The 13,275-nt window shown below is 38.3% G+C and overlaps 1 protein-coding gene across 1 annotated transcript in view; it reads right to left on the reverse strand.

Moving 5' to 3' along the window:
• LOC124158593 (SEC14-like protein 2) overlaps positions 1-13,062 on the reverse strand; it is a 148,083-nt gene extending 135,021 nt beyond the window's left edge. The window contains exon 1 of the mRNA XM_046533754.1: positions 12,672-13,062. Coding sequence (XP_046389710.1) covers positions 12,672-12,725 — 54 coding nt within the window. The 5' untranslated portion in view covers positions 12,726-13,062. The remainder of the gene's footprint in view (positions 1-12,671) is intronic.
• Between the last annotated feature and the right edge of the window lie 213 nt (positions 13,063-13,275).

Genomic DNA, 13,275 nt, shown 5'->3' on the forward strand with positions numbered 1-13,275 from the left:
TGATAGATGTAATGCATTTCCATTTTCGACACCAGGGAAACCGATTCTGACTCTCTTTATCGGCTATAAGACAATATTCTTTTGCGAAAAACGCCTGCATCATTCACCCACGATGCAGAAATTTGATAGCCTTAAGCCCTTTAAAAATAACATTGTTGAACTGTACTAGCACTAATGTACTTCGCAGTGGCAGTGCATTAATAACTTTTACAAGACTGGTTCACCTCTATTCTTGGAATTTGGTGTTATTATGGAAGCAAATCACATAAAATTTATCATAATTTCGTTAAACTTAAATAGTAGGATTGCGAATTCAAGCTAAAAACATTTTTCCCACATTCACACATTTCATAAATAAATTCTTCAAATAATGAATAGAATTAGCACACAGTTTGCAACCTAAAAATGCCACCGGCTGAAGAAGAAGTAGGCTGTTCCCTTTATATTTATTTTTATGGGAAACAACATCTGCGTAGTAGACGAGCGTACCGATAATAGGTAAAGTGAAAGGTTCATATAAAAAATACAAGCCGAATACCTATTGTCTTTGCATCAACGGCGCAAGAAGAAATACATATGATCTCAAAATGATGACGCCTACAGATAAATCATTAAGTTACCATAATGAAGAATTTTCCAACGAGCCTTAAAAATTAAATTCCCAAAAATAATTTGGAATGCATTAGTAAGCATGACATGCTAAATCCCTGTTTTTTTTTGGGAAAGATTCTGATGTGTCCTTGATAAACGCTGAGACATTGAAAAATGTGTTCTAAAAGCATCAGTGACTCGGAGATTTTGAAATTAGAAATTACTTAAAATACAAACCCTCCGCAGGAATAGCTAGTTTTTTTTCCCTAAGCATTGGATGAAGTTTCTAACAAGGACTTTTTTTGACGGTACCATACCAAACCTGAACTGACAAACCATGATTGCTCAAAACTCACATTCGTTTCATTACTAATAACACTGTTTTAAAACTCTTTTTCATATCCATAAAGGCATCCAACTGCATTTAAGAAAGAAAAATGCATCAATAATGATCGCGTGTAGGCAACCACGTAGCACATAGACCTTGGTATAAAAGGAAAACTTCGCTCGTGGAGACTTTGATTGCAAAAGAAACAATTCCACGCTTCAATTAAGACTGTGCACGTGACTAGTCCTAACTACTTCGCATAGTTCTACGAAGAGACATTCACATTTTGATCAGGAAGAAATCACAATTTGGATGCGAATTATGTCTTGTGGGGGGGAAGAATATATATACATATGTACACACAAATTTGGAGTGTGTATAGTTAAGCTACTTTCAACACAGAAACTATGTGAAGGTTTAAAATAAGCAACAATTAATCTTCTATCTATATAACATGAAGCCCCTTAACGACCACTCATTCATTCATTCATTCACGTATACAAATGTTTGGGGTTAACGAGACGAGATACGGCAAAAAGTCTAATGAAGACCCCCTCTAAAATTGTCTGAAACCCCAGGAAAAATTATGAAAACACTAAATTTACAATTATTTATCCGTCTATTCATATAAAATTGAGTGTATGGGGATTAATTCAAAAAATGGCCACCAAATTCCAATGGCGGCGCGGCAGTCATACAAACGAACAATCATAGCAACGTATTTGTTTATGCAAACAAGAGGAGCTAAATTGGGAAAGAAGATAAGGGAAATGAAACGAAAAACTGATAAATATAAGGTAGGAAATTAAGAAAGTAATAATTGAAGTGTCTATTTCTTTGCGTCTTCTTTCCGCAAGAACAAACATCTGTTTAAATCAAAGCGCATTCAAATCAAAAGCGGAGAAATGTAAGGTAAGAAATTAGTTGTTGTTTTTGGTATATTGCATCGAGAGTGTGGTGGTTATTAATTTCAAAGTTAACAAGTGCTCTAAATGCCATATTAGAAATATGATTCGTGCTGTTGACTATAGTTCGTATCTTGTTGGAGATACACGATTGTAGTAGAAAGACTTTTAAACAAGTCTTACATAATATAGGTTGGTAAAAATGATTTTATTATCGTGTTTTGTGATGGTGATAACTTTTTATTTTTGTTTACGTTCTTTTTTCCGTTAATTTCCTTTTTAATGTACAATGTTATCCGTGAGCTGCAGGAGTGAATAGGCAGTGAATAATACAATATGGAAGATAAGTGCAAATAAAGGTATGGTAAATTTTTACAAGAGGTACAATCCGGATTTCACCTTCAAACCTTCACTTTCCTGTAGTATTTTTGCCTCCTGATTAACGTGGTGACATTCATTCCTGGCGGAAATTAATAGTTTTCGAGATATTTTAACTTTTATGGATAGCGATTTTCGGGTTCTGCGCATGCGCGGCCATATTGGAATGGCGGTAAATGAGTTTCACGGAACATGTTTGAAATTGTAAACAAGAGAAAAATATCCCTAGTGATGGTCCAATACATAACAAAGTGGGAGGTAGAAGTGGATAAATCACTTTCTGGGCACATGTAGGGTCTGGTCAACTAGAAAAAAATATCCTTCGAGCTGGTCCAGTTGGTAAAGTGGGTAAATCACTTTCTGGGCACATGTACGGGCTGGTCAACTAGAAAAAAATATCCTTCGAGCTGGTCCAGTTGGTAAAGTGGGTAAATCACTTTCCGGGCACATGTACGAGTTGGTCAACTAGAAAAAAATATCCTTCGAGCTGGTCCAGTTGGTAGGGTGGGAGGTAGAAGTGGGTAAAATGTGCTTACCTTCCAGTGCTTATAGTTGCCCAGATGTCCCAGGCAGGTCTTCCTCAGTGGGTAAACTTTAAATTTGGCGGCATGGTAATGTTTGCGCATGCGCAGAAGGTGAAGTGCGTAAAGTAAAGGGTGAGTAAGTGAAGATCGTAAATGGCGGCGCATGCGCAGAACCCGAAAATCGCTATCCATAAAAGTTAAAATATCTCGAAAACTATTAATTTCCGCCAGGAATGAATGTCACCACGTTAATCAGGAGGCAAAAATACTACAGGAAAGTGAAGGTTTGAAGGCGAAATCCGGATTGTACCTCTTGTAAAATAATACCAAAGGTATTTCTTATTCAATTATTTGTCTTGCGTTAATCACGTTTCCTTGAGTGACTAAGTTATTCAACTGTGAAAATTATCGAAATCTTGACATTCACAATGTCTTGTACACCAAAGGATGTGATCCGTTACTCACTCCGTTCTCACCAGAGTTATTGCGCATTGCGTTTTGGATATTAAAGCTGAGATATTTGTGTATCCCGATTCATTAAAACTTTAAATAGAGGCATTTCTGAAGTGAAATCATTCACGATCACGATAAATAATATTTCGATAAAATTCGTTATACTAGCCCCAATTCATGCTAAGGTGCATTTGTTTCTAGATATTGATATTCAGTCCCAACGTAATTCGCTTACGAAGGGGAACAGCTGTTACATCTTATTCGTATATCAAGAATTTGGTTGTTTTGTGGAAAATAATTAATATACGTGTTTTTCATTGTAATTCGTAAAGTCGTTATGTTATGATATTACGTATGCATTGGGTGTTACAGTGGAACGTGGTCTCGACGTTTTTTGTATTTGAATTGAATAAGTTAGAGAAACTCGTAGAAATTTATTTTACTTTTTTAGCCCCTCAGAAAAACGTTTCTCTTTATAAATATTTACATTCACATTGTAGCCTACGTACCATGCGCTCGTTTTACGTGAAAGTGGAAATATTGCTTATACCTAAGTTAGCCAGCTTAAAAGTAAACGATCCTTAAGTAACAAGTAGCAAACAAAAAGTGTAAGACCTCCCACAGTGAGCATAACAGGCCGAAGGCCTTTTTCGGGGGGGCCTAGGGGGGGGGCAGAGCCCCCCCAGCGAGCTAAGCGAGTATAAGATATATAACCATGGTTCAGAAAACTTTTTGGTCACAATTTTCACTGATAATATTTTCAATCATTCTAATATCGGTAAGGAACGCTTTGAGGTGTGAATTAAAGAAAGCATAGTTACTATTGGTGAATGCATCCAAGTGAAATTCACATCTCATTCTTCAGGATGATTGAAAAGTAATATGTTCACCAAAGAACAAATACAGGCTAAACTTTTGATAAACTAAACTTTTAGGTTTCTCTTCCTAACCAAACACGTGTATATCTCCTTATTACAGTCTCCAAAACAGTTGATCAATGCCTGACAAGCCCATTAATCAGTAAATTCTGGGCGAATGTCTGATAAACAAGGAATTGACATGTCTAGGAAATGAAGTAGAAATTTTATACTTTATTGACCTTTGCTAAATAAAAACCTAGATGGAATTCATAAGCTCAAAATTGTACTATGAAAAAGGAGCATACCAGAAGCCGTAGCTATTATGGGTCGATGTTTATAATTCTTTGAAATTTATTTTTTTTCAAATGAGTAATCAACTGTCAGGCTCATTGAGTGAAATTCACTCAAAATATTTAATGAGCAACCACACCATGAGTTGTATTCGTCCATTGAACGGTATTTTAAGAAGGTAAGCTTTTTACTAAAACAGTTCGGAGTAGCTCATTTTATTTGCAAAGGCATTATAAGTCTTTCGTGTCTTTTTCCAGTAACTATATCCAAATACCTCTTAGTGATCAAATTAACCAGCTTGGGAGCAATAACTGCGCAAACCAGTGATTCAAGTGTCACATGCCTAGTCTTTAACTGCACAGGTCTTTAATTACCAGGATTGAAGTTTTCCTGCACACGCTGTATAATGAGCCAAAGCAAAAAACGTTGCAACTCCCTTATTCCTGAGCAAGTTTTACCGTCAGACTAGTACCTGAGGTGTCACATGCCTAGTCTTTAACTATACAAGTATTTAAATACCGTGATTGAATATTTCCTGCACGTGCTGTACAATGAGCCAAAGCAAAAAAAAGTCTCAACTCTCTAGATTCTGATCAAGTTTTACCGCTAGCAATAGTGAGGTGATTAAATGCCCGGCAACTTCATGAGACCTAGCCAATGATTTCAAGGATAACATTTGCCAATAACTCATTTAAGACGGATATCACGTGTTACAGGTTTCCTACCACCATGCCGTCGAAAATAATTGATATCTAACATCATAACTGACATGTTAATGTCATGATTAGGTAAAAGCAATGGGCGGTATTAAAATGAAAAATAATTCATTTGTAATATTCCAATCCTTCCGCCTAAACGGCGGTAAAATTCGAACACCTGAACCCTGTGGACAGTCGCCATGGAAAATCAAGAACCTGGACCGTAGCGCTCTGCGCTGTGGCCCGTAAAGTCAAAGGTCCTTGGTTTAACTCCCGGTCCGGGGGAATTTTTTCTTTTAGTAATTTATAATAGGGTTGTTTCCTATTATTTTTTTATTGCCTAAATCGAAAGATTATTACTCCTGGAGTACGTGTTTCACGCTTTTAGATTTTTATATGACGATATCTATTTTTCGCGATTTAATGAAAAGTGAAAATTTTCAAGCGCGCGAAAACGCGACGGGTAAGTATGAATGCCGGGAAAAACTCCGCGTGACGTCGTTCTGATTCCCGCTGCCGCAAGTGAGGTGACCTTGGGGCGAGGCTCCGAGCGCTGATACGATGCAGGATGCTAGCAGGTAGCTGAGTACCATGCTAGCTGGTAGCGCTTGGCTTAAATAAGGATTATTAATACCTTATCAAACGAAGAAAACTTTCCGACCTTAGCCAGTTTTAATAGGTGATTATTAAGACATGTTTTCCTGAGCTCTGTGCCTCATGCATGCATGCAACCTCAGAATATGTAAAACTCCTATCCTCTCGTGTTGAAATTAGGTCCTTGTAACGTCACGCGGAGTGACATCGCATGGGCGCCAATCTGGCCTTTTTCAAATGAGGATAAAATTGACCCTTACAATTCGTCTAAACTGGTATTTCTAAAACCAAATAATTTGTATATTATGAATACACTAATGGTGGGTAACGAATCGCAATAAATGCCTTTCGTTTTCTTTGATGTAGGAAACTACCATATTCATGTTTTTGGCAATGCCTCAAGATGGCATTTCGGAAGCTTAAAATGTTATTTCACCTTGGCTTGAATAAAGACCACTCAAGTCGAAGGTTATGCGTACACCGGTAGGCAGGTGCAACTTCAGTGCGAATAAATGCGAAAATATTAATCGGTAAAAGCAATTTTTGTCGCCATTTCAAATTATAGGATTGCGCTGGCCTCGGCTACTCTCACGCGGGTAACCTACTTTTGCATTTCATTCAATTAATTTCAATTTTAACCCTTAATTCAACTCTCACGGATCACCCAAGGATTAATTGGCAAGTGCAATGTTTTGAAGTGGTTTTGCAGGATTCATATCATGCTTATATCTTGCTTCATATCATGTTACCTAGGATGCAAATCGACGGCAAGGACTCTAATAAATTAGCGTAGTGTCGTAGAATATCAGGTCAGAAAATTCTACGTCAGCGGAATGTAAGAATGAAATTCAGTACATATAACTCCATGGATGAATCTTCGAATAAATCGAATGAATGATTCGAAGTAATTGGTCGGCGAGGAAAGTCTGTTGATGCTTAAAAACTCGTACTGATTTCTCCGGGAGTCCATTTTTTGTCCTTCAAGAACTGGTTTCCGAATTTCCCTGGTTATGGTTCTTGCCCTCTCAAAATACTCACGATGACTAAGCATTTATCTTTCAGAAGGAGAAGGTTCAAAATATGTATAGTCATTTTAAGGTAGTACTTTATATCTCATTTTGGCAATCTTAGTAATTAGCTAATCTCCATCAGTACATCTAAATCCTGTTTCAGATTTTGAATATCATATTTTGTGTTACGTTTGGGTAATTCTCCATGGTCAATTTACAAAGAAAAAATATTCATTTACGAATTCCACAAAATTATTTTGTAAGTGACCGGTTTCGTTGCATAACAACACCATCAGAACACATTTTTTAATCGAACATGGTACCAAATATATTCGGTCAGTTATTTGGTTGAACCACTAGGAAGAAGGAAGAAAGTGGGTTGTATTTTTTAAATATCTCTTTCGAGAGTTATATGGAAAGGGGGAGGGAAGGCATTTTTTTGTAATCGAATTGATTGCAATGCATGTTTCTAATAAGTGAATTGATCAATTTCAAAATGACTTTACATAAGATTTTTTTTATTGAAAAACTAAGTAAATATGTCCCTCCTGAAAATCACCTCTTCTGGTCGAACTTCATCAACTTCTGACCGAAAAAAATTGACAAGAAATTTAAATGCAAAAATGAGAGAAATTTTTCTTTTCGGTTGCCTTAAGATGTTCATTTATTCTGCATTTGACATCTAGATCCCTCAAATGCAGAATAAATGAACATCTTAAGGCAACCGAAAAGAAAAATTTCGTCTTTCTGCGGTTGCAGAGCACGCATGGCCGGAACCTGGGCACGTCATACTTTTCAAGGAATCGAAAATCATCGCCAGGGAAAATAAATATTTCCCTAGGCTGATAAGGGAGGCGATTGAAATAGCGGGTCACCCTAAGAACTTCAATAGGGAAGACGGCTATCCTTTATCCTCATCTTTCAAACGGCTTTTCCAACAATGGAATTAAAAATCAACATCCGTCTGACTAGCTGTAAATAAATAAGGATCACAGATCTGCAAATCATTTGGACCCGAAGACGGGAGCTGGAACGCGCCCTAAACTGCCGTCCGCAAAACATGTATCAACGCGGTGTAAACCCGGAAAACCATCACCAACCTAACGATTTATTGTTTCATTTATAAAATTGTGGGTAACAATTAAAATTCCGCTATGTAACGTAGTTTTAACATTTTAAACGAATATCCGTACAAAAATGCTCATCATTAATGATAAAACTATTTCTTTTAAATAAATGATAAAATTATCATGTAATTCTAAGCAGAAAACGATGTGCAAAACTTTTCTCAGTCCCATTGTTAAATAATTATTTATGTAAATGGATGGTAACGATGCTGGAAACTAGTTACCAGCGCAATGATCCCGAAGGCATCACGTAAAAACATATAAAAAACGGAAAATAGAAGCAACTGCATGTATCTCCTTCCAATCTCGGGTCCACGACCTTCTGCAAGGACGAAGGCGATAACTCATGCACTCGTCGTCTCAGCAAGTGCTCGCGTGTGTCAAACGTCTCATCGAAGAGGCTATGAATCGGACTGTACTATCAATCCCATCTTGAGAACCATAATATCAAATGTAGCAAAAACAAACACCATGGCGCAACGAACACTTATTCCTCTGGGGGATTTCCGCATCCGAGATAATTCACTGAATTGTTTACATCCTCTCATTAAGCAGAACGAAATGAAAACAGTTGCTTAAAGCGAAAGAGCTAAAAGTTAGCGATCGGCTGTAAAATAGCGCGTCACAATTTTCTCCATGTTTATCGGGGTTTATTAATTCATAAGAGACGAAATTTAACGTATTACGCTTAAAAAAATTGCTATCGACGGGCCGCCGCTAGTAAGTTTACGCTGTGCTACAATGCATTTATTTATTGTGTTTAACGTACATCCAGCATAAAAGTACCATTAAAGGATGAACGGTTATAACATAAATAAATATAAATTCTGTACGTATAATAGTCGCGTCAGACTAGTAATTTGTATATATTATTTTGATTTACAAGTTCATTTTGTACAAAATTTCCTTCGATGCTCAAATAAATTCAGATTGTTACGTAGTGTATTAAAGGAATTACAAATTCTATTTAAAGGGGCATTTTTACAACAGTCACTGTTAACATTCATAGCACGAAAATTCCTCTCATACCTTACTTTGCACAAGGGTGTTAAAACGAAGTTCGCAAACAAAGGACGTTCAGATGAGAGTTAACCGTTACAAAGACGTCACCAATGAAATAGTTATTCTTAATGTGAATGCATATCTATTACAACGTGGGGCGAATATGGCGATAGAGAGAGTAAATAGACCGAAAGAATGAGAATTGATGTTATTATAGTATTAACTGCTGAATCGTGCAACATCCAATTATAATTGCTCGAATAAATGATTTATTTTTATGGAAAAATTACCCTTGCCAATTACGATGGGAATCCCTTGGAATAAAAAAGGAAAGTGACTCTATTATTTCGACAAATATCTAACAATGATTCGCATCCCGTGAGCACAATCATAACTTATTCATACTTAAAGCAGTTAAACGAGGATGAATGGGTACTGAATGAATCAACATGATGTGCGACAGCATACTACACTTTCATGAATTCATTTTTGTAGCACTTACCCAAATTAGAATGTTTTATGTATCTCCAAGAGGTAGAAAATAATGGCTGCAATACCTTTTCCCCGAAAATAATCACGTAGATTCATTATATCGGGAAATACAATTAGATTTAGTCCTCTCTCAACAACACAGTGGAAAATTACAAGTTTAGTTTTTGAACGAAATACATATCGTTCATGCTTCCACTGCCCGAAATTTTAAAATTTTCTTTCATTCCTTCACTCCAACAGACCAACACAATCTTTTCATAAACATTGTTTCATAATATCCTTTCCGCAAGGTCTTAAGTTTTCATAATATTCTCTCTCAAACTCTTGCTAACGAAGGCCAAACTTTGTTGCCAACCAGATAATGTACGAATGCTAATCTGAATTCCGAATTTATTCCCGCAAAGAATCACCTGCGCTATATTTCCATGCTGCTCATAATCTTAATATTAGTAACAGCACTTTTTACATACCATTGGATTAATATAAAGAGGTCATATTTATATAACCTCTGTGAAACTCTTACTCTTCAACTTGGAGGTCTTTATGATTCATAAATGGTTAACGACACACAATTACCGCCTAAACCCACTTTTAACGGTATCCTTATAAAACTAACCATTAATAGAAATCACAGAAAAATATTTACGAGTTTAATATACGTAGTCGACATAGTCAAGGGAAACTTTTTACTTTACCCACGTTTAGATACAATTGCATGTTTCGAAACAGCATAAGCCAAGTTGTCTCAAACATGGAAACAAAAACGGCGTTTATTTTTTCTCAGTCTCATTTTTTGTTGTCACAAGTATTTCTTCACAGTCTATTCCAACATGATTTCATACGATGAATATTTAGGTTTGTATATCACATAAGAGCAACTTCCTATTGATAGAATGATACTAAAAAGCATTCCTGGATACTCACTGGACGGAATACGGGAATGAAGCTATAGTAGACACCTGGGTCAACCAAGAGTCACACGGGATTGCCGTGGATTGCTGGCCTGTCCTAGTATGGAATGCGATGGCTCGGGTCAGAAGGGTGGCCCGGAGGAGTGGGAACATTGAATGACCTCTAAGATGGTCAGAAAGTGTTCACAAATGAGTTATAAATACGAGAGTCTCCCTGAGATGAATACTTCTGGTCGTTACCTGATCGATTGAAATTCATGGCTATTAGAAAAGCTAAGTTTCGTAAGGTAAACCTTGAGAAATATTTTCAGGTGAGCTTAAGAGCACGTGAATAAATTATATTTTGTTTCAACTATGTAATGTGGAAGAACTCAGGTCAAAAAAGAATGATATGCTGCAGGGAAAGTACGGGAATAAATATAATTCGGAAATAGTACGGTAAACAAAGAGCCAACAGCGCAGCCGCAAACAGCTGGTTTGTTGGGAGATGAATTGGCTTATAAAATACAAGAATGTAATTATTCGACGATGATAAAAAGTGACTTGACCGAGATAAGAGCCGGATCTCCATATCGCCGGTCAGGTACGCTGCCATTTACTCCACGAAGTCGTCATCAATTGACTCGAATTTCAGAGAGGATTTATCGAACCTCTTACGCGGCGCGGGAGATGAGGTCGTCCTTTCTCCTTGTAGTAGGAATAACCCCTGTTATTTCTACGATAGTCTTTATCAAATCAATGCGTGATTAATGCCTGCGTCGAGAGTTTATGCAATCCCATGAAGGTCTCTCGTTAGATCAGTGGCATGGAGCAGTGGCACAGCGAGGGGGGGGGGGGGGTTTGGGGGATAAACTCCCCCCAGAGCTCAGAGAAATTTTTAAGTTTAATCCATTTTACTTATCTGGATCAGTATTCCTTATGGAATAGTGTTAGGATTTATCAAATATCCCTCAGAAAGCCGTAAAACTCGCCATTTTGCACCATTATTCATATTTTTTTTCTGGAGGAGGGCCCCCGCAACTCCTGCTTACCCTGGTAGATATGCAATACCCCCACACTCTTAAGTATTAGTTGCGCCTAAAACCCCCCCACCCAAAATCATGCGTCATAATTATTGAAAAGGACACATTCTTCATAGAGAAAAATGGTCATATGTTCAAAGTGGAAAGAAGATCTCTAAATTATAAAAGTTAAAAGATTTTTATCCATCAATAGGGCCGTTATCGAATGGAACCAGTTACGAACAGTTATTTAAACCCTTACCTTGTAACTTATAGGCATTAAAACAGAAATGTGATACCAAAATGCATTCATAGACATTGATGAGCACCGTTAATGAAACATTGTCGGGTCTATTAACATCTATGGTTAGTTATTATATTGATAATATTTTGTTTATAATACGACTCAGAGGGTCTTTTGATGTAGCCTTACAGTTCCGCGTTACCTTGGTCCATTTGTTCTCATCTGACAAAATAAATATTTTGTCTCAATTTCATGGCCGATTATTTATTTTAGACTTACACTATCACCTTCAAATTTTTAGGGCGTTCAATGTAGACGCTTGCTATACAGTACCCGAACTGTGGATGTGAAATTCAGCGACGGGCACGGTTATATTAAATCAATCCGTGATTAATGCCTGCGTTAGCGCAATATTCTCCAATTGCTGCCCACACATTGACAACACCAAACTGACTAAAACACGGCAAAAATAATAACAATAACTTGTGTATCGATAGTTGAAGATTTCGGAATTCGATTAATGAAATTCTTAGGGATGTGCAAATACTCGATAATTCGAGTCGATTCGTATAGTTGGTAATCGAATCGAGTCCTTCGAGTACCTACTAGGTATTACGAATGTCGAGTGGTGCCGAGTAGTTTCGGTTACAGAGCTGTTGAGGCCAGTGGTTTCATGATTTCATCAAGCGCATCATCAATACAGCAAAAAAATACATCAGTGATGGCACAGGAAAGCAGTGGCGCAGGGAAGGGGTGGTTTTGGGGGATAGCCCCCTCCCCAGAGATCAGAGAAATTTTCAAGTTTGATCTATTTTACTTAATTGGATTAATGTTACTTATATACAAGTGTAAGGATAAATAAAATATCCCTTAGAAAGCCGTAAAACTCACCATTTTGAACCATTTATCTTGAAAAATTTTCTGGGGAAGGGCCCCCGCACCTCTCCCTTACCCTGACGGTTTCTATTGCCTATTCTGTCCTATTCTATACACAGGCGGATATAGATCAAAAATGTGGAAGATTTTTAATACGGTCCCATTATAATTGCTTTCGTTTTGTATTACGAGGTATCCTTGTGCCCCCACACCCAAAATCCTGGATACGGCTTTGTATGAGCCCCCCAGAAATAAATCCTGGATCCGCCCCTGATTCTATACCCCCAGGCACCCCAGCATTAGTTGTGCTTGAAACCCCCCTAGCCTTAATGACTGGCTGCGCCCCTGCAGGAAAGGCTCTTCACTGGAATTCTTTCGGTACTGACCTTCATGAGTGCGAAGCGCTGGTCATCCGACAATCCGAGCGATACGGGCGCCATGGCCTCGATACGCCGCTCTTCCCGAGAGAGTCGACGGAGCACACGGCGGCGGCGAGAGGAGCTCACGGATGTGAGGAAGATCCGACCACGACCAACTCCAGACCCGACGTTTTTTTCACCTCTTATTCCCCCTCGGAGACCAACTCTTGCTTGCTTACGCGCTCAGCGGAGCGTACTGGACGAAGGTGTTGATCGAATTATCCTTTTATAACAGTGAATGTATGAGTGAAGATTTTGAAGGGATGGAATGTATGTAGAGAGAGAGAGCGATAGAAAATTGAACCAAGAGAGCTAGTGCGTTGCGCCCCTTCGGATTGCGTCGCTCGACTGTCCGCGAGGCGAGGAAGAATCGTGCTAGGAAAGAGAGGCAGTCGGCGGGAGGGGAATGTTTTGCTGTGTAGACGGGAGGGGAGGGGGTTCTGGGAGGGGGGGGAGGAGAGGGAATGCTGCCGGGGCAACGGCTCAACGGAGGGGCAACAGGTAGACCGAGAAGAGAGGTCATGGGAGGGGAGAGGAGGGGAGGGGGAGAGTTCCACCTTCACGTGGCTTG

The sequence above is a fragment of the Ischnura elegans genome, chromosome 5, assembly GCF_921293095.1.
Source record: "Ischnura elegans chromosome 5, ioIscEleg1.1, whole genome shotgun sequence".
NCBI lineage: Eukaryota > Metazoa > Arthropoda > Insecta > Odonata > Coenagrionidae > Ischnura > Ischnura elegans.